The sequence below is a fragment of the Capra hircus genome, chromosome 4 (genome assembly GCF_001704415.2).
Source record: "Capra hircus breed San Clemente chromosome 4, ASM170441v1, whole genome shotgun sequence".
In the NCBI taxonomy this organism is placed as follows: Eukaryota; Metazoa; Chordata; class Mammalia; order Artiodactyla; family Bovidae; genus Capra; species Capra hircus.
Genome location: NC_030811.1, coordinates 78,477,405 through 78,500,422, shown reverse-complemented (window position 1 = coordinate 78,500,422; position 23,018 = coordinate 78,477,405). Strand labels below are relative to the sequence as shown.

General features: G+C 39.0%; 1 protein-coding gene across 2 annotated transcripts in view; it reads left to right on the top strand.

Annotated features, from left to right (window-relative positions):
* MAGI2 (membrane associated guanylate kinase, WW and PDZ domain containing 2) overlaps window positions 1,683-23,018 on the top strand; it is a 1,495,474-nt gene continuing 1,474,138 nt past the window's right edge. For both annotated transcript variants that reach the window (XM_018047275.1, XM_018047276.1), the window contains exon 1: window positions 1,683-2,547. In XM_018047275.1, the coding sequence (XP_017902764.1) occupies window positions 2,247-2,547 (301 nt within the window). In that variant the 5' untranslated portion in view covers window positions 1,683-2,246. The remainder of the gene's footprint in view (window positions 2,548-23,018) is intronic.

Genomic DNA, 23,018 nt, shown 5'->3' with positions numbered 1-23,018 from the left:
TTGTTGGGTGAAACTGGTACAAAATGCCTTGCTCACATCTGGACATTGTGAGCACTGTCCTGGCACTGTCCCTGGCTCACTGAATAATCATCAGTCAAACCCAATTTATCCAGGACTCATTTTCTCAAGTGAAAAAAAAAAAAAAAAAGACATGGTTAAATCATCTCTTTAAAGATTTCTTCTGTTCTGACTGCTTTTGATCCCCCATATCCCCAAACAATGAGTTACACTAGAGAAGCAAAAAGGAGGAAATTATCATTTTGAGTGCCTACTCATTTATGTCAGGCAAACACTTTGCATACATTGTCTGGCTTCATCTTTATCACAGTTCTGTCACATTAATACTTTCAATCCTATTTAACAAATAAGGAAACTAAGGCACGGAAAGGTCAACAATTTACTCAAGATCACACTCTTGCTAAGTAGCAGAGCCTGAATTCAAACCTGGTCTTTCTGTTTGGGTCGACTAAGCATTTTCAACTGTTCCGCTTGCCTCCCACACTGTCTTCTCAGACAGCTAGAATCCTACCCGCTCAATGCTTTTCATGCTTTGCTTTAAAGAGACGAGTGGGTGTGCAACTTTTTTTTTTTTTAAGTATCATTTGAAAGTAAAGCAAATGGAACTCATTTACCAGTTACAGGAATTTTAAAAATCACTCCTAACATCTCACACAAAATTAGCCTTTGAGTAAAAATCAGCGGCCCTCCTGCATCCTGGCGCCCCGGACGTCACCTCACCTCCCGGCTGCAAACTTGCTGAAGGTAAAGAAGCCTGGTGGCGGACCAGCGAGCTGAGTTTCAGCCCCTGTTCTGTCGCTCTGGTCGCCCTCCGAACCTTCTCCTTTAGTGTAGCAGGAGGTGGTCTCCTCAGGGCAGCTTAGGGTTTCCCCTCTTCCCAGCCCGGCTATGAGGGCGCGCGCGACGAGGGCGTGCCCCGCGGTCTCGCCGCAGATCCCGCGTGAAACTGCCCAGTTCTCTGAGGAGGCTGCTCACCGCGGCTGCCCCCACCCCACTGCTTCCCGCTTCTTCCAACTTGGAAAAGTGAAGCCCCTGCCCCGCGGTGCCTGGAATGCCTTTCACCAGACAACCCTCCGCTAAGTTCCCTTCTGCACCCGAGGTACGGGCGCTGACAGGAAAACCAGCCTGCAGTTCTAACTTTACTCTCCTCTGAGAGGAATTCTGAGAACTTTGAGACGGGTCTGACTGAAACGTGGGAGACGAAGCCTGTCTAATTAGTGAACTCCGACGCCTCCACCTGGCCCGCAGCGCCCAGGCCTCCTCCTGGGCGAGGGCACGCCGGGCGGGTCCCACAGCTCTGCCCTTTCTCATGCCGGGATCCGACGCCCGAAGGCTCGCGGCGCCACCAGCCACAGCGTCCGGCACTGAGTCAGGGCATCCTCACAGCGCAGCAGCCTAGCGCTGCGTTCGGCCGCCGGGAGGCTGAAGAAAGGTCCGCGCTGGGCTCGCAGCCCTTCCTGCCGGCCTCCCCACGCCGGGCCTCGGCTCCCCTCCTTTCCCGCTCCCGCCTCCTCTCGTAGGCTGCCAGGCGGACCCAGCCTGCCTCTCTCTCAGCCTTCACTACCGGGTCAAGCTGCGGAGGGGGGTGGGGGGGTGAGCGGAGACAGCAGTAAGCGGCTCCCCACCCGGCGCGCGCGCGCCCCTCCTCCCCGCTCTAGTCCGCTCCCTCCTCATCGGCGCTAAGCCTCCTCCCCTGCTGCCAGTACAGTACAAGTCGGCCGCGCGCGCGAGCGCGCGAGCGCGCGCGGACCCTGCCACTGCCACTGCAGCTACCATGGATATCAGCTAACAACACACACTCAGGCGCGCGCGCGCTCCCACTCGCACCACGCAGGAGTGGCCCCCGGCATCCCTACTCTCCTTCCCCACCCCCACTCCACCCGCTCACCAGCTCGGCTACTGCTCGCTCAGGCTGCCGCTGCCGCCGCCGCCGCCGCCACCACCACAGCTCTCCTCTGCTGCGGGGCCACAGCCTTGAGTGTCATTCAAGGGACAGCACAACCTCACCCAAGCTCTCCTACCTCTGCCCAGCCGTCCCTGTCATCCTCCCCCTTCCTCGACCACACTCCATCCAAAGAAGAGGGAAAGCACCGAACAGAGAGGGGAGGAAGGCAAAGTCTGCTCTCCTCACCTCTTGGCCCCCTGGCTCCTCCAGCCTCATTCTCTCAGCACCAACTCCCCTACCCCAAAGGAATCCCTCGGGAGCTGAGGCGACTCACCCCACTGCCATGTCCAAAAGCTTGAAAAAGAAAAGCCACTGGACTAGCAAAGTCCATGAGAGTGTCATTGGCAGGAACCCGGAGGGTCAGCTGGGTTTTGAACTGAAGGGGGGCGCCGAGAATGGACAGTTCCCCTACCTGGGAGAGGTGAAGCCGGGCAAGGTGGCCTATGAGAGCGGAAGCAAGTTGGTGTCTGAGGAACTGCTGTTGGAAGTGAACGAGACCCCCGTGGCGGGGCTCACCATCAGGGACGTGCTGGCCGTGATCAAACACTGCAAGGACCCCCTCCGGCTCAAGTGTGTCAAGCAAGGTAAGCGCAGCGGCTGGCTCGGTGCTTTACCAGGAGGCTGGACCGCTCCAGACGCCGGGGCATCATGGAAGGGTGGGCTCGCGTGTGGAAGGGGGTGTGTTGCGCGACAGTGGGGTGAGGTCGATCGAGAACCGGCAGAGCAAGTGAGCTTTGCCGGGGCTCAGAATGGGGGGCTCAGTGGGAGGGAGGGGCGGTTGCGGTGCAGCGTGCAACTTTGTTTGCGCAGTTACCCCCTTCCGTTTGGTAGGTGTTCGGCCTTGTCTGACCTCGGCGGTGCCGGCGAGCTCCCAGGGCAATTGAATGTGCGTCAGCCGCATGGCCCGCAATGGATGAAGAGCTTTTAGGGAAGGAAAGAAGGCAGAAACGAAAAAGGAGGGCAGGAGAGAGAGGAAGGAACAACTTGAGGGTGCAGCGGCATCACCAGCAGGGCGGGTAGGAGTAGGGGGTGACGGGGCAAACGGAGACCGGCGCCCTCCGTTTCGGTAGCTGTACTGAAGACACCTTGGGGATCCCTGAGCCACTAATTGACAAAGAAGGGAAGGGGCAGGTTGCTTCGGGTGCTTTGACGGGTCTGCCTTAACTTTTTCCCTGCCTCGCTCCTCTGTCCCCCTCCCCCGCCCACGGTCGTGTCATGTGGGCACCGCGCGTCACGTGCGCACTGACTAACTCGGGAGCTCACCCCGAGCCGGCCCGCGGGAGGCGGCTCGCGAAGGAGGCGCGGCGCTAGCTTCGGGTTCTAGAGTTGGAGGTCGGAGGAGAGACGTGGTTACCGGAATGTTCTTTACTATGGGGTTGTCTTCATGAGGGGAAGTTCTCTATGGTCGGACTCCCCTCTGGCTTCGGATTTGGGCAGGGGCAGGGGCGGGAGGCGTGTTTCTAAGGAGGAACTGGATGAAAAAGCCTTCTGGTTTCGACTGAGGATCCGGTCAGCTCCAACCTGGTTTAGATGAGCCTCCGCTGAAAGCTGTGGTGGGATCCTGCAGAATTCTCGCAACTGTCTTTGCCTATAGGAAAATGCTGGTCCTGAAGTAGAGAAGAGAGATAAAAGTTTCTTGGAAAGAGGACAACTTTAGCTGGAATAAAATAGTGTATCTTCATTTTCCACATGGGATTGCATAAGTTTTGTAGCTCATATTCATAATCCTGTGTGACATGTATGTATATGCGTCACAAATCGAAAGATTTGTTGTTGGTGACACATTGTTCGGATTCGAAGATGGAATTGAGCATGTCATTGCCTGCATAACAATATCTCTTAGGGAGATATTCTTGTCTATAAACCAGTTTTAAAAGTAAGTCAGTGAAAAATGAAACCTCAGGCAAAATTTCTTAAATGTAAACTGCCATACAAAAAAGTTTTAATTGGGGATTCTTGAGTGTTAGTGATTGATGACTTGAGATAGGCTAATGTGAACATTGACTTCTTTGTCGGGCCACAGAGTTAAATACGATATGAACCTGAAGAATGTGTTTGGTAGGAAGGCAAATAGAATATCTTACTGTTTTCCAAGATGACATACCAGAGGCTCGAATATAGGCATTAATGTTGGCGTATTTGATGTCATGATACTATTTGATAGTAATAGATATAAATGTGAAGTTCTGGTTTTGAATCCAGAAGTCTATGTCACAATTAATGACCATGGTTTTATTGACAACAAGGTTGGTATTTGTAGTGGAAAATGGCTGCCAACTTTAAGATATTATTAATAAATTGGACTAATGATTGTAGCCTAATGAGGGAAGTGTTTATCCCACTGTAGTTTGTAATTATGACCACATTTTAATGTACTCATTCTGAGCACACTATTTTGAGATGAACCTTCACAGGCTGTTGCTCTAGCAGCTAGAAAAGAAAGAAAGGGAGATTTGGGGGGTATTGTCAATCTATTCTATAAAATCCAGTGGAAAGACTTTAACTTGGAAAAGTGAAGGCATGAAAGCTATCATTAAATACTATCCTATGATTATGTATAGGGCAAAAATAAGACAAATCTGTGGAAATTTTTAAAGGATGAAGCATTTTACTTTTATTAAGATGATTTTAACAGAGCTTTAAAAAAATCTGTTAACTATACTGTGAACTCATTAGCTCCCATAATTGTGAGTGTTTATAGAGGCCAGTGACCACATACCATGGATTCCTATGTAAGATGGGTACCTGGTCCTTCCATGAATTGATCCAAGACAGTCTCAGATATTCGACTTCTATGTTAGGTTTTATTTAGAAGATTATAGTTTTTAGAACTCATGGAGTATAGACATATAATGTGATATATTTGGGGTTCTCTGGTAGTTCAATTGGTAAAGAACCCACCTGCAATGCAGGAGACCCGGTTCATTTCCTGGGTGGGGAAGATCCACTGGAGAAGGGATAGGCTACCCACTCCAGTATCCTTGAGCTTCCCTGGTGGCTCAGCTGGTAAAGAATCCACCTGCAATGCAGGAGACCTGGGTTTGATCCCTGAGTGGGGATAATCTCCTGGAGAAGGAAAAGGCTACCCACTCCAGTATTCTGGCCTGGAGAATTCCATGGACTATACAGTCCATGGGGTCGCAAAGAGTCAGGCATGACTGAATGTGATATATTTAGGGAAATTTTCTTTTCATTCTTTTAGTTCTGGATTTCATTGGGTCATTGATGATTGATGCTTATAATGATATTCACAGAACTCCCACAGGAACCTGATTCACCTTCTGAATCTCTATTGACCAAGAAACAAAAAAATTGCTTTTAGCTTTTGTGGAAAATATAATCCGCTTTTATATTCTTCCATGTGTGGTGATTCATATGCTATTCCCACCGTCGAAATCTTTCTTTTCCCTTGTCAAATAATAGATCGGTTTACTTTATCATTGTAAGAAAAGTGAAAATTTCAGAACCTTAGATATAGTGTCTATGTGTCTTGCGTTTCATTACCGATTTCATGTGCTGGAAAAATACATAGAAATTCTTGGCTCTGTAGTTTTATTTCTAGAGATCCAATAAACTAACATAATTGAAAAAACTTAAACATGGTTTGTTTAGCAGTTATTTAAAATTCTAATAGATAGCTGATTTTTAAATATTCAACACTGTGTATTATATAGAAACTACATACATAATCAGGTAAACTAAGGCAGAATTTGCAAAGAAAAGGAGAAATTTGCATAACAAGAGTGTTTATTAAAAAGTGCACCATATAAAATTGCATTGTTTAATCAATTTTTATTTACATGTTTGGCCAATTTTCCTTTACAGTTGTTTTAAGATTAAATAATTATAATTTTAAAAGAAGGTAAACTACCAGAATTTTTAGACACACTAAACAAATAGATGTAATTTTTCTACAAAAATTTAAATGTTTTTAAAGCCATTTTTGAAAACCATTTAATTCAAGAGATTCCCTTTTAAATTTAAACTGCTTTTAATTCACACAGTGATGAGTCATATATGAAAAATACCATTTATTTTCATATCCTATTATTTTTTATAAACTATGGCTTTTTAGATTATAATAATACATTTTTATCATCAAAATATTTAATTCTAAACTAGTTCTCTTCTGTGATCTCATTAATGTAATGGATGCAGTTGAAGGAAGTTTCTTGAATGATTTTGAGATCTGTACTGAAGTGCTAAAGGTTTTTCTTTTTTTCTTTTAAAATTTGCACTAATGTTCACTGCAGGCAATTATATAGACCTTTGTGTCCTACATTCCTTGCTACTGCATGTAAAACCACATGGGGACCTGCATAGCCTGAACTTATTTTCCCCTTTAGGATCTCACAGCGGAAAATAAAAGGCAAAAAGTTTTCTAAATTTTCCTATGTAGAAGAAGGGCCAAATAAAGCCTTTGAAATTCAGTTCTAGAGAAGATGTACATTGCTCTCTCTCTTATTGCTCTGTTCAGAGACACCTTCAAAGGAAAGTAGATCCACAATTATTAAGAGCCATGCTTCTTTTTGACTGACTTCAAGCTAGTATCATAGAGTTAAACCTCTGTGCTTCCTTTATTTGAAAAGCTGAAAACAAATTATGTCAAATTTTCTCCAAGATTCATTTTCCTCCATAGAAAACTAAGTATGTGAATTTATTGAATTGTTGAAGCAATTTGATCAGTTAATTATTTTAGGATAAGGTATCTTTAAATTTTAGGACAAGGTGAATGAGTTATCTTTGGGCATAATTTATGGGGGATACTACTATAGTTCTCATTTTTTTAATGTACAAAATTTAGATAGTATGATGTTGAATGATAAATATGACTGTGTGCTTTTTTGTCATGTTTGATTACTTTTGGGGTAAAACCACAGCTAATGTATTTAAGTGCCACCTTTTCTACTCTTAAGGGCTTCCCAGGTGGTGCTAGTGGTAAAGAATCCACCTGCTAATGCAGGAGACAAGAGAGACTCAGTGACTCCCTTCAGTCCCTGGGTAGGGAAGATCCCCTGGAGGAGGGCATGGCAACCCACTCCAGTATTCTTGCCTGGAAAATTCCATAGACAGATGAGCCTGGAGGGCTACAGTCCATAGGGCCGCAGAGAGTCAGACACAACTGTGCAAAGTGACTAAGCACTAAGCACATTTCTATAACATTTATATGGTGCAGTCTTTTCCCATATTTCTTATGCTCACTTTCCTTTTTAGCTGCATGAAATTCACACATTCACTCTCATAGTGAGCAAAAAGTTTTCACATTGAACAACCCTGACTGCTGTAGTTTAAACAATGGCTTTCAAATGCATAGCAGTCCCTGGATGAAGCATTTCTCTGAAGAATTGTGATAGAGTAGGCTTTAAATGTAGTCTCCCAAGTAGATTGTCTGGGTTTGAATCCCGAGTATGCCACTTGGTATTGGCTATATAAACAAGTTATCTAGCCCAGGGTAGTAATAGTATCTTGAGAATATTAAATAAGTTATGTATTTAAATGATGTAGTGTCTGGCAGATAATAAGCATTATGTAAGTGTTCGTAAATGTGTTTCCAAACATGTTGGTCATTTTGAGCTAGTGACATGAAATGTTTTTAATTTTCAAAGGATTTTACACTTAATTGAAGCCTAACTGAGAAATAGAAAATGATTGACTAATTAGTAGTATGAGTAATTTGCAAGTCGTAGTCTTAAAGTTTTTCCATAGAGTGAAATAAATCTTCTTTGAAAATCATTAATGTGAAGAGTACTGCCATTAAATGGAATGGAACATATTTTCACCTTTTAAAAATAACTCTCACTGATGCCACCTTTATGTGTAAAGATCTGTTTTATATTTATTTTATACTCTAGCCATAGTTTATTTTTACTCAATAATTTATTCCCTTTGTCCCCATATCTTATTGAATCATTTACTCTAGGCTTGACAAGCATAGAAATCCTATCAGAATTCACTAATTTAAGCTTAGGAATTTATTTTATACTTCTTACATGTGACTAGAGTTAAATACACGTATCATGTTTTAAGGCAGAACTTTTATTTCTTAGCTAGAAATCACAACCTCATAAAGAAGAGCAATAAAAAAACAGAATTAATTCCTACGTGTTCATAGTCAACCATGTAAAATAAAGAAAAATACATCAAAAATCAGCTCAAAGTTTGCTTTGCATTTGTGAGCATGTCAGCAGCTCAATACAAATGATTCTTTATATTAACAATTTCAAGATGAAGCAACCAATAGTGTATCTACCATCAGCCTCCCCCAGTGATTTTAGCATTTAAGCTGACTTAATCCCATCTTAGAATTCAATAGGAACATTTACCTTGCTGGTCCAGTGTCCAATATTAATTTTTAAAAGTATTTCTAAAGTATAGTCTGATTATTATGAAAAGCATGGAATAGGGCCTTACAACTTTCTTAGTATTATGGTTGATTATCCCATTCCAGTCCCAGCTCCCTCTCTTTTGTTTACAGGAAGGACAGATGCAATATTTCTTTAATATAATTTCTGTTGTATAGGTAAGTTAGTAATAGTTTCATAATTACTGATTTTACATAGGCTTTACATAGGTTTTAAGCCCATCATATCCCTAAAATGGTCATATTCTTATAGGAAGTTGATAATTGCTTCTGTTATTACATTTCATTGATATGTTACAAATTCAATTTAAAAAGACCCTATCTGGAAATTAATTTTAAATTAATTTTAAAATATATTAATCAAAAATTTTAATTTAAGCTTTAGAAATTTGTTTTAAAGTTAATAAACAGTATTGTCTGCTTTGGATTGTCTAGGAGTAACAGGAAAAACATTTCCTTTTTTGGACAACTGATTGAATATTAACTCAGATACATCCAGTGCATATATTTTCAAGGATAAAGGAGGATGATGAATGCATGTTTTAAGTGAGTGATTAGATTTTGTTCAATACTTAACATAATTTTATGGCTTGTTTTACCTTAGAAAACATTTTTCCCTATAATTTTTACATGAATCCATGTCAGTCTTTGTGTTATTTTCAGTTATTTTGGTTTACTTAAACATTTTTTTTCACTTTTAAAGTCATGGCAGTCGTCATGTATTCAATAATGGCTGCAAATGGATATGCGACAGAAGAAAGAGTAAACCTTAATAGTGTGAAGTAAAAGATATTTTGAAGATATTGATTTCTCTGATGATAAAATTTATGGAATAATTTTTTGAACCTTTTAGCTGAGTTTAGTGAAACTTGTACATATGAAATCAGAGATTTTTCTATAAATAGCCATGGGTTTTACTTTTTTCTTTTTCTTTTTTATTTTTCAAATTATGAAAGTATAATAACACATTTACTTACAGGAGACTTGGAAATTGGAAAGTTACATATAGTTCCTCTATGCGTGTATGTATGCCAAGTCTCTTCAGTCAGGTCTGACTTTTTGTGACCTATAGTCACATGGACTATAGTCAACCATGCTCCTCTGTTCATGGGACTCTCCAGGCAAGAATACTGGAGTAGGTTTCCATGGCCGCCTCCAGGGGATCTTTCTAACCCAGGGATTGAACCAGCATCTCCTATGACTCCTGATTTTTAGGCGAATTCTTTACTGCTGTGCCACCAGGGAAATCTCATAGTTCTGCTATATATTACAATTATTTTTTAAGTAGATAAATTAAGATATTTAGTTTGGAATTTCAATATCAAACTCTCAAAACTTAATAGAATGAATATATGGAAAAGTAGAAGGGTATAGTAGAACTAAAAATCATGAACCAATACAACATAATTAAGATTTATACAATTTTCACACAACAGTGAGATACAAATTCTATTCAGGTTCCCATAGACTATAAACTTGGAGACATTGGAACATATTCAGGGACATAAAACAAGGTGCAAAAATTTCATGGTCTAAAGGTATTGCAACCATACAGTTTGTTCTTTTATCACTGTGGAATTATGTTAGAAATCAGTATCAAAAGACATTTGAAAATAATCTACATATTTTCAAGTACAATGTGACATTTATCAAGAGAAACCTTTGACTAGCCATTGAAAGCCTCAATAAAGTTAGAAGGCTAAAAAAAGCATGGATGGGAAGCAGAGAAGAAATTATTTAAATGAAAAATTATATCAGAATGAGAAATTAATATCGAGGATACTTTACAAATCCCATGCATTTGGAAATTAAATATCCACTTTTGAATGATGGGAATATCTAAGAAGCCATAACAAGGAAAATTAGAAAATATCTGTGACAATAAAAATGAAAAGAGAATTTAACAGAATTTGTTGCATGCAGCTGAAGCTGCTCAATGCAACAAATAACAGTGTGGAATCTTGAAAATAGGGTATGAAAACAAATAATAGACACTAGCATAAAATTTTGTGAAATTTGAACAAAATCTGTACTTTAGTTAATAATACTGTATCACATGTTAATTCCTTTTTTTTTTTTTACAGTATAGTATTTCTTTATATTCTCAGAATTGGATCAGATGTTTCAAGCATCATTTGGTTTTTTTAATCACTAAGATAATAAGCTTTCTAGACTTTTAGCAGTAATACTAGATGCCAAAATACATGGAACTATATCAAAGTTTTGAGTGAATATAAATTAGAAATCTAGCATTCTGTTCATACTAAGTAAAACAAGTGGAATCAGCCATGGGTTTTATTAAGTTCCTGTGAAATGAAATAGGAAGAAGCAAATTTGTTTAATAAAGAGTGTATATTTTGTATCATGCATCGAACCTAGACTGGCGATTCGTTTCTTATATGATATGGGGAGGGAGGTAGGAGGGGGATTCAGGATTGGGAACATGTGTACACTCATGGCAGATTCATGTTGATATATGGCAAAACCAATACAGTATTGTAAAGTAAAATAAAATAAAAATAAATTTAAAAAAAGAAAAGAAAAAAAATTCAACAAGGGGAGGGACAGTTTAAGAGAAGAAAAAATAAAAGTAAAAGAAGAGAAAACAAGAAAAAGAGTATGTATTTTATTTTTCTATTTTCACATTACATTGTGTTTCAAAATGTTATATATAATCTTTTATTATATAATGTGATAAATATCATTACATTGGCAACATATTACAAACATATAAATATATCAAAGTAACATGTGCTGTACACCTCAGGTTTACAGAACCTTACATGTCAAATTTATTCTATTAAATAAGTAACAAGACTTAAAGGGTCACAAAAATTGTGGCTTATTTCCAAAAGTACTCGGATCATGAGTAACTGTGATCTTTCCTCTTGACAACTCATGTGCTTAGTGGATGACCATTTTATTAGGACTGAGGTCTAAGTAGATAGAAAGAAGTCAGTTCCTCTCTGGAAGAGCAGGAATGTTATCAAAGATGCTCTTACCCATCTAAAATCTTCCCTCTTAGTAGTTCTTCTGAAACATTATCTCTAACATCATCTCATTTTCCTCTTTGGTTGGAAGTACCTTTGCTTTCCTTTTCTTCAGTTCATTGTGAGAGAGTCACTCTAGTGAATAGCAAATTTGTCTGTTCTGCTTCTTTGCGTACATGAAATGCACCCACATGTGTGTATGAATGCACACACACACACACACGTTTTTGAAACAGTAAATTTCAATGCCAGTTTTTTTAAGTTATTTTTTGCCCACGCCATGCAGCGTGTGGTATCCTAGTTCCCTGACCAGGAATCAAACCCATTACAGTGGAAGTGAAAAGTCTCAACCACTAGACTGCTGGGGAAGTCTGTCAGTCCCAATTTTTAAATTGATAGTCCTGGAACAGCATTTATACATGTAAGAGGACAGTCTGGTTTTAGTGAAAGAGTTACATAAAAATATTCCATGTGTGACAAATCTAGCTGAAAAGCTTGCACAGGCACTCATAAATTTTCAACTATGATTGGTATTTGTAAACCCTTATTAACTATGATAATGAGAGACCTAAAAGACATAATGACATTGAGTACCCAGATGATTTCTGTATTTCATATATATTGGTTGTTAAGAAATGATAATATTTAGCAGTTTGGATTTTAGTCATTTTTATTTACATCACTAAGTGGCTGGTGGACTAGGATGCCTAAGATAATGTCCTAATGTTAATGTAATAAAATGTAATGTAAAGAAGGGACAGAGATAAGGAGCATGCTTATTCATGAACTTGATAACATATTTACAGAAAAATTTAAATTGCACTGGTTTAGCTGTCTCAGAATAAAATGAGAGGACTGAATCCAACATGCTCTGAGTATATGTGAAAGTTGCTTAATCATGTCTGATTCTTTGTGACCCCATGAACTATACAGTCCATGGAGTTCTCCAGGCCAGAATACTGAAGTGGGTAGCCTTTCCCTTCTTTAGGGGATCTTCCCAACCAGGGATCAAACCCAGGTCTCCCACATTGCAGGCAGATTGTTTACCAGCTGAGCCACAATGGAAGTCCAATGAGTATTCAATATATTATAATTCTAAAGAATTAATCATTTAAAAATAAGTTAAATGATTCTTAACTTATCTAGTTAAAATATAGGTACTAATGTTGCTTTATGGAGAATTTGAAAATGTCAAGAAAAACCAAGCTTAATTGAGTCCTAAAGGATTTTGTCATGAAATGGAGAATATAATATTTTGAATTACATTGAGGTTTTACTTTATATCTAGTTTCCTTATGTCAAATTAATTTACTTTGGAGTGGATATATATGAATTTGTGAAGTATACGTATACCATAAGCTTTACTAAAAACTGTTTAAAATTTATGATGTCTTTGATAGCCCAGGACAATCCCTGGGTCGGGAAAATCCCCTGGAGAAGGAAATGGCAACCCACTCCAGTAGTCTTGCCTGGAGAATCCCATGGAGGGAGGAGCCTGGTAGGCTATAGTCCATGGGGTCACAAAGAGTCGGACATGACTGAGCAACTTCACTTTCACTTTGATAGCCCAAGCAGTGTGCTAACATACTACTGTGAATCAAAAAAAAAAAAAAATCCTTTTATATTCTTATATCAAAATTAATTGGAAATTCTTCATTGTCTAGTATTAAGACCCCATGGACTATAGCCCACCAGGCTCCTCTGTCCATGGGATTCTCCAGGCAAGAATACTGGAGTGGGTTGCCATTTCCTTCTCCAGAGGATCTTCCCGACCCAGGAATCGAACCCAGGTCTCTCACATTGCAGGCAGACGCTTTAACCTCTGAGCTCCCAGGAAAGCCCATTAAGAGCATCATAAGACCCTTTATCTTTGGGGAAATTCACGTTTAGCATTGAGTGGTTTTGCTTCTGTTGAGTATGTTTTCAGATAGACTTTAGAAAGTCACAAAGGTATTAGAGACATTGTTGATTGTCTATCTGGGATGCATTTCTTCTTTCCCCATCCCCTCATTCCTTACTGAACAGAATGCCAGTTTTATTAAACTCTCTGTGAGAGTTGCACTGTGAAGAAGGCTGAGCGCCAAGAATTGATGCTTTTGAACTGTGGTGTTGGAGAAGACTCTTGAGAGTCCCTTGGACTGCAAGGAGATCCAACCAGTCCATTCTGAAGGAGATCAACCCTGGGATTTCTTTGGAAGGAATGATGCTAAAGCTGAAACTCCAGTACTTTGGCCACCTCATGCGAAGAATTGACTCATTGAAAAGACTCTGATGCTGGGAGGGATTGAGGGCAGGAGGAGAAGGGGACGACAGAGGATGAGATGGCTGGATGGCATCACTGACTCGATGGACGTGAGTCTGAGTGAACTCCGGGAGATGGTGATGGACAGGGAGGCCTGGCGTGCTGCAATTCATGGGGTCGCAAAGAATCGGACACAACTGAGCGAATGAACTGAACTTAACTGAACTACACAATGATGTGATGCTGTGCCACGTGCTTTGTATTATGTCAGCCTTATCCCAAGGGGATGAATTTAAAGTAGTCTAAATCAAGCATGGTAATTCCATCTCTTTGCCAGTGACTGCTTTAGGAAATGGCTTATAACTCAGTTCTAAGTAATGAAAAGTAAAGTTAATCCCTTTGTGGACTTTCTGACAAGCTTTTTAGTTTCTCAGAAATAAGATCCAGGACAAATATATTCATTTTTCTATGAAAGTTGCTATATATGGAGGTGATACCTGGAGCCACTGGAGCCATCTTGTGATCTTGAGGAGAAGACCAGCGGTGGAGAATGGCTGAACTGAGTGACAATCTGAACTGAGTGATAATCTGCTAAAATAATGAGCCCAGAACTAGTCTTTTCTTAAGACTTTTTGTTATTGAGCTAACAGTACATAAGATATGTTGAACAATTTGGATTGGGTTTTCTGTTATTTTGAGACCAAAGTCTTTTGACAGATATAACTGAAAAATGGTATAAAAATAGCTATTTTATTGCCATTTTATTGTTTTGGGAAGCATTACTGAATATCTTTCAGAAACAGAAATCTATTTGGAGAATTAACCAAGATGTATATTCTTGTTACACAAATTCACTCAAATTCTAGGTGTGTCTCCATTATCTCACTAAGTGTTATCTGGTTGGACCTCTGTTTTAAATTACAGAAAACTATAAATATTCAGAAGTACATTATGTGGAACAAAGGGTTATTTTAACAATATCCAAAATAGAACATAATCAAGAAAATAAATCAACTACAAAAATATACCCACCAATGCCTGCCAGAAACAACTAGAAATATTTTTTGAATTATATAATGTTTACAAATGTCTATGCCACCAATCCAGGAGTGTATAATTGTAAACTGACTCATCAGAAATGTTCCAACACCATTTTTCTAGAGCTAGAATTCATCTAGTTATTATTTCAGTTCAGTCCAGTCATTCAGTCATGTCCGACTCTTTACCTCCCCACGGACTGCAGCATGCCAGGCTTCCCTGTCCATCCCCAACTCCCAGAGCTTACTCAAACTCATGTCCATCCAGTCAGTGATACCATCCAACCACCTCATCCTCTTCATCCCCTTCTCTTCCTGCCTTCAATCTTTCCCAGCATCACAGTCTTTTCGAATGAGTCAGTCCTTCCCGTCAGGTGGACAAAGTATTGGAGTTTCAACTTCAACATCAGTCCTTCCAATGAACACCCAGGACTGATCTCCTTTAGGATGAACTGGTTGGATGTCCTTGCAGTCCAAGGGACTCTTAAGAGTTTTCTCCAACATCACAGTTCAAAAGCATCAATTCTTTGGCACTCAGCTTTCTTTATAGTCCACCTCTCAATCCATACATGACTACTGGAAAAATCATATCCTTGACTAGATGGACCTTTGTTGACAAAGTAATGTCTCAGCTTTTTACTATGCTGTCTAGGTTAGTCATAACTTTTATTCCAAGGAGCAAGTATCTTTTAATTTTCATTGCTACAGTCACCATCTGCAGTGATTTTGGAGCCCCGCAAAATAAAGTCTGTCACTGTTTCCATTGTTTCCCAATCGATTTGCCATGAAGTGATGGGACCAGATGCCATGATCTTAGTTTTCTGAATATTGAGTTTTAAGCCAACCTTTTCACTCTCTTCTTTCACTTTCATCAAGAGGCTCTTTAGTTCCTCTTTGCTTTCTGCCATAAGCGTGGTGTCATCTCCATACCTGAGGTTATTGATATTTCTCCTGGCAGTCTTGATTCCAGCTTATGCTTCATCCAGCCCAGCGTTTCTCATGATGTACTCTGCGTATAAGTTAAATAAGCAGGGTGACAATATACAGCCTTGACATACTGCTTTTCCTCCTTGGAAGCAGTCTGTTGTTCCATGTCTAGTTCTAACTGTTGCTTCTTGACCTGCATACAGATTTCTCAGGAGGCAGGTAAGGTGCTTTGGTAGCCCCAGCTTTTTAAGAATTTTCCACAGTTTGTTGTGATCTACACAGTCAAAGGCTTTGGCATAGTCAATAAAGCAGAAATAGATGTTTTTCTGGAACTCTCTTGATTTTTGGCAATTTGATCTCAGATTCTTCTGCCTTTTCTAAATCCAGCTTGAACATCTGGAATTTCAAGGTTCACGTAATGTTGAAGCCTGGCTTGGAGGATTTTGAACATTACTTTGCTAGCATGTGAGATGAGTGCAATTGTATGGTAATTTGAGTATTCTTTGGTATTGCCTTTGTTTGGGATTGGAATGAAAACTGACCTTTTCCAGTCCTGTGGCCACTGCTGAGTTTTCCGAATGTGCTGGTATATTGAGTGTAGCACTTTCACAGCATCATCTTTTAGGATTTGAAATAGCTCTACTGGAATTCCATCACCTCCACTAGCTTTGTTCATAGTGATGCTTCCTAAGGCCCAATGGACTCTGCATTCCAGGATGTCTGGCTCTAGGTGAGTGATCACACCATCATGGTTATCTGGGTCATGAAGATTTTCTTTGTATAGATATTCTGTGTATCCTTGCCACCTCTTCTTAATATCTTCTGCTTTTGTTAGGACTATACCATTGCTGTCCTTTATTGTGCCCATCTTTTAACGAAAAGTTCCCTTGGTATCTCTAATTTTCTTGAAGAGATCTCTAGTCTTTCCCATTCTATCATTTTCCTCTGTTTCTTTGCATTGATCACTGAGGAAGGTTTTGTTATCTCTCTTTGCTATTCTTTCTAACTCTGTATTCAGATGGGTATATCTTTCCTTTTCTCTTTTGCCTTTAGCTTCTCTTCTTTTCTCAGCTATTTTTAAGGCCTCCTTAGACAACCATTTTGCTTTTTTTGCATTTCTTTTTATTGGGGATGGTATTGATCACTGCCTCCTGTACAATGTCACGAACCTCTGTCTATAATTCTTCAGACACTCTGGCTCTCAGATCTAATCCCTTGAATCTATTTGTCACTTCTACTGTATAATCATAAAGGATTTGATTTAGGTCATGTCTGAATGTTCTAGTGGTTTTCCCTACTTTCTTCAGTTTAAGTATGTATTTGGAATAAGGAGTTCATAATCTGAGCCATAGTCAGCTCCCAGTCTTGTTTTTGCTGATCACATGGACTACAGCCTTGTCTAGTTCAGTGAAACCGTGAGACATGCTGTGTAGGGCCACCCATGATGGATGGATCATGGTGGAAAGTTCTGAGAAAATGTGGTCCACTGAATAAGGGAATGGCACACCGCTTCAGTATTCTTCCCTTGAGAACCCCATGAAAAGTATGAAAAGGCAAAAAGATAGGACACTGAAAGATGAACTCTCTAGGTTGGTAGGTGCCCAGTATACTACTGGAGAACAGTGAAGAAACAAATCCAGAAAGAATGAAGAGATGGAGCCAAAGCAAAAACAGCCAGATGTGACTGGTGATGGAAGTAAAGTACAATGCTGTAAAGAACAACATTGCATAGGAACTTGGAATGTTAGGTCTATGAATCAAGGGAAATTGGAAGTGGTCAAACAGGAGATGGCAAGACATCGACATTTTAGGAATCAGTGAGCTAAAATAGACTGGAATTGGTGAAGATGACCTTATATCTACTACTGTGGGCAAGAATCCCTTAGAAGACATTGAGTAGCCCTCATAGTCAATGAAAGATTCCAAAATGCAGTACTTGGGTGCAATCTCCAAAATGATTGAATGATCTCTGTTCATTTCCAAGACAAACCATTCAGTATCAAAATAATCCAAGTCTATTCCCCAACTAGTAATGCTGAAGAAGATGAAGTTGAACGGATCTATGAAGACGTACAAGAGCTTATAACACCCAAGACAGATGTTCTTTTCATTATAGGGGACTGGAATGCAAAAGTAAATCATTATTTAGAGAACATTCATTGGTAACCTATTCTCTATCTGGCATTGAACTAGAGACTGGTGACAAAAAGATGAATATGACTTCATTAAGATATCATCTATGTCCTCAAGTAGTTCATCCTATGGTACGTGTATGTGGCCTAAGTTAAAAATCATTAAGAAGAAGGTTCTTTTATCTTTTAAAGATAGCATCCATTATGTAATCAGAATAAAAGGTAAGGAAAAACATTTTGGAGAAGAAATATGGAATAAAATGAAGAAATATGGAGTAAATATAGAGAAATATAGGAGTCCTTAGTATTCTACAACATTGATTACAGTTCAAATAGTTGTGTAAACTCTATATATGTTTTAATGTTGTGCTATGTTCTAGGCACTGTGCTAGACAGTGATTATAGTAAGGTGTGTAACTCTTGATCCTGTGCTAGAAATTTCATAATGTAGTATATAGTTAAGAGCACAGAGCTTTGGAAACAGACAAGTGTGGATTCCACTCACAGCTTTATTCTTCATACTAGTTGTGAATTGAACAAATTATTTTTACATCTCTATATCAGTTCCATCCTTTGTAAAAATAGGTAACATTACAAACTTACTTTGCACAAATGTTATGAGGAATAAATGTTGTAATACCTATAGGATGTTTAGCCTAAGGCCTGGAGTATAGTATAGATTCAATATTATATATATGTAATATGTATATGTCACATCTATATTGTTTGATATTATTATAGTTATCATACATACTGTATATTAATGTTCAGTTTTATTTAACAACTACTGTAAAAAGAATTTTGAATGCAATAAATATTTCAGAAGACCTATACCTGGGAGAAGGGTTTTTGGTCTCTCCTGAGATTCCAAACAATAATTCATGGAAAAGAGAATACTTGAGTAGGGGATCACGTGAGGAGAGTAGGAGGATTCTTCTAGAGAAAAAGGCAATGCATCATTGATATTGAGGGTTTCTAGGAGAGTTTTCCACAGTTTATTGTGAATCCACACAGTCAAAGGCTTTGGCATAGTCAATAAAGCAGAAATAGATGTTTTGGGGGAACTTTCTTGCTTTTTCGATGATCCAGTAGATGTTGGCAATTTGATCTCTGATTCCTCTGCCTTTTCTAAAACCAGCTTGAACACCTGGAAGTTCATGGTTCGTGTATTGCTGAAGCCTGGCTTGGAGAATTTTGAGCATTACTTTACTAGCGTGTGAGATGAGTGCAATTGTGTGGTAGTTTGAGCATTCTTTGGCATTGCCTTTCTTTGGGATTGGAATGAAAACTGACCTTTTCCAATCCTGTGGCCACTGCTGAGTTTTCCAAATTTGCTGGCAAATTGAGTGCAGCAATTTCAGAGCATCATCTTTTAGGATTTGAAATAGCTCAACTGGAATTCCATCACCTCCGCTAGCTTTGTTCATAGTGATGCTTTCTGAGGCCCACTTGACTTCACATTCTAGGATGTCTGGCTCTAGGTGAGTGATCACACCATCATGATTATCTGGGTCGTGAAGATCTTTTTTGTACAGTTCTTCTGTGTATCCTTGCCACCTCTTCTTAATATCTTCTGCTTCTGTTAGGTCTGTACCATTTCTGTCCTTTATTGAGCCCATCTTTGCACAAAATGTTGTCTTGGTATCTCTAATTTTCTTGAAGAGATCTCTAGTCTTTCCCATTCTGTTCTTTTCCTCTATTTCTTTGCACTGATCACTGAGGAAGGCTTTCTTATTTCTCCTTGCTATTCTTTGGAACTCTGCATTCAAACAGGTAAAGCAGAGATATTACTTTGTCAACAAAGGTCTGTCTAGCCAAGGCTATGGTTTTTCCAGTAGTCATGTGAGATGTCTCACATGTATGGATGTGAGAGTTGGACTATAAGGAAAGCTGAGTGCTGAAGAATTGATGCTTTTGAACTGTGGTGTTGGAGAAGACTCTTGAGAGTCCCTTGAACTGCAAGGACATCCAACCAGTCCATCCTAAAGGAGATCAGTCCTGAGTGTTCGTTGGAAGGACTGATGTTGAAGCTGAAACTCCAATACTTTGGCCACCTGATGCAAACAGCTGACTCATTTGAAAAGACCCTGATGTTTGGAAAGATTGAAGGCAGGCGGAGAAAGAGACGACAGAGGATGAGATGGTTAGATGCCATCACTGACTTAATGGACATGCGTTTGGGTAAACTCCGGGAGTTGGTGATGGACAGGGAGGCCTGGCATGCTGCAACATGGGGTTGCAAACAGTCAAATACTGCTGAGTGACTGAACTGACACATCTTTATATTATGTTGTGGTAGAATTTTGGCAACATGATCACTACCTACATCATCCATTATGAGACTTATTTTGCTAAAAGTTATTTTTCCCTCAAGATATGCCCTATTTTGTTCTTAGATGCATTCTTGCCCGTGATTAACTCACAAAATTTATCTTGTGTCTCAGTTCCATCCTTACACTAAAACTGTTGTGAAAGAAATCTGTTTAATTTGAAAGTTATGTGTTAAATACTTAAGCATATATAACATATGTAACCTATGCTTATTTGATTCAAAATAATATAAGCCCTGCAAAAACCAGGTTGCCTATCAATATCCAAGAGAACTTAGCTACTAATGATTGAGGCATAATGACATTGCCACAGACCTCCAGTATCAGAAGATAGCTTAGAAGGTTAGTTACACTGAAATTTTCTTTATTGGGAGAATTAAATTAGTTCTTTTGCTCCAGGAGGGAGGTTTTCATCTAGGAGGAGAATTGTTTTAGGCTGTTCTGGCAGAGAAAATTGCTCTGTTTGAGGACTAAGGAAAATGTAGATGTGGTGGATTAAGTGTTTCATAGTAAATTAGTAATAAAATGGTATTTGTGTCCCATCCCTTTAAAAATATTTTTAAATTGAGTAATCAGAAATAAGAGCTCAGTCAAGAAAAATGCAATACATATTTTTTTACTGAGATTATGTTCTCCTTTTTTTCCACTTGATATTTTGATGTATTTGGTTGATAGGTAAATCAATTAATTTTTTTTATTTTTGAGTTTAAGTATTTATGTTACATTTCCTGAAGTTATTCATGTTAAACTTAAAAGTTCACAGGTAACTTAGCCTTGCAGTGTAAGCATTGTTGAAGTTACTTAGGGGAAATGAATAAAAATATTTAGTAATAAAAACAGAAAGAGTATGTTGACCACTTAGTACATTCCATCCACATATACTTTCTCATGTGACTAGTGTATTAAACAGGTTGGACTCAAAGGGTACAAATAAGAAAAAATTATTTTTCTCTCACATACCCCTGCTTTACTAAAACCCTTAGTGCCTCACCTCTTAATTGTTTTTACTTTCAAAATCCAGAATAGTCTCTTTTTCAGGTATTTAAAAAAAAAATGTTATCTGTTCAAAATACAAATTTTCTTGGGTTCATTTGAAAGTTTCTCCTATCGTTTAAGCTCAGTCTCGATCAGGAACTCTTGAACTCAATAATAAGGGATGAATTGGGAGATTGGGATTGACATATATGCACTGTTGGTACTATGTATAAAATAGATGATTAATGAGAATCAACTGTATAGCATAGGGAACTCTATTCAATGCTCAGTAGTGACCTAAATGAAAAGGAAATTTAAAAAAGGGTATATGTAAACATATAGCTGATTGACTTTGCTGTACAGTAGAAAATAACACAACAGTGTAAAGCCTATGAAAATTCAAAAAGGTTAGTATGGTTCATTTCTTCTCTTTATTTACTCCACTTAATTTATCCTCTACTAGTCTCCTCTGAGGTTAGGTCATAGGAGGAGGAAAACTTCGTATACTCTTGATTCTTCATGTTGTGGAAATTCAGCCACATCTCCTCTTGCTCCAGTATCATGGACAGCTTCACTCAAACTCCCACCATCAGGTTTCTCTGGCAATTGTTGTTGTTTAGTCGCTAAGTTATGTCTGACTCTTTTGTGGTCCCATGAACTATAGCTCACCAGGCACCTCTGTCCATGGGATTTCCCAGTCAAGAATATTGGAGTGGGTTGCCATTTCCTTCTCCAGGGTATCTTCTTGATCCAGGGATTGAACCTGTGTCCTCTGCATTGGCAGGCAGATTCTTTATCGCTGAGCCACCAAGGAAGCCCCTTCTCTGATGATAAGTGGGCATAAATCCCTGTCTTTATGCTATCTCCAGGCTTTTGATCTTTCAAGTTCTTCCAAGAATTCTCTCACATTTTGCTTGAGAGTAGCAGGTGGGGCAACTGTGAGTGTTTTAAGAATTAAATGAATAGGTAGCCTGGGAGTGGCCCTCATGAACTATCACTTTTTTATGTGCTGCACAGTCTAGAAGGAAGGGGAAATGAGACATCATTGTCCATTAATATTCCCTTCAAGAAATCTTTCTTGTGGATTTTTTTTTTTCAAATACATAATCCTCTCATCTGGTTTGTTGGGAGTGATGGTCTTTAGGCTGGTTTTACTGTAGGTATGATTGATAACTTGGCTTATTTCCCATTGTGCTCATCTCTGAAGCACTATTCCACAAAAATACAATAGTCCCACTTCATATCTAATTACATTCATTAAAGGCTTACGTTAACTCTATGAGGGAAAGTGATATTTATCATCTCAGTTAAAACTGAGGAGACAGAAGCATAAAGTTCCATTATTTGCCCAAGGTCACTCAGTACTAAATGGCAGCCTGACTTATAATCTCATACTGTTATCAGCTTTACTGTATTACTGAAACAGAACAGGACAGAGTCTAGATAATTAATGAATGATCCAATACCCTAGATGGGTACTCAAAACTGCATATCAGACAGTTATAATACCCAAATGTTGTGTAACTTTTCTAGTTCTATTTTCCTTTCCAAAGCCTCAGACTTTGTGATAGAGATGACACTCATTTCTTTTCTTTCTTCCTATCTTAGAATGATTCAAACACTTCAAAATTAATCACTAATTTTCATGTTGAAATCATAAGCATCTTAGAAATGTTATAGTGTTTCTTATTTAACTGTCTCAATATTGCATAACATACACAGTTGGCAACTATAAAAATACTATAATAGGACCATGTTAAAAGATAGGGAAAAACAAATCCTACAGATGACAAAGAGTTTAAGATTCCCTTACCAGTAATTTTATGCTTTCTGAAGTTTTTGAACAAATTTTATTTTGTGAATTTGAAACTTTAGTGCATTATCCCTCTATATGAGTGTTTTTTAGGGATCAAAGATTTCTTATTTGACTTCTTCTTAACCCCTTAGGAAATTGTTAGTCCTACTGCTACAGTTGACATAAACCTGCTATTTGTTTACACTCAGTGGCATCCAGATACTTTATAAATATTACATTTATAAAATGTATCTACTTGTGAAATA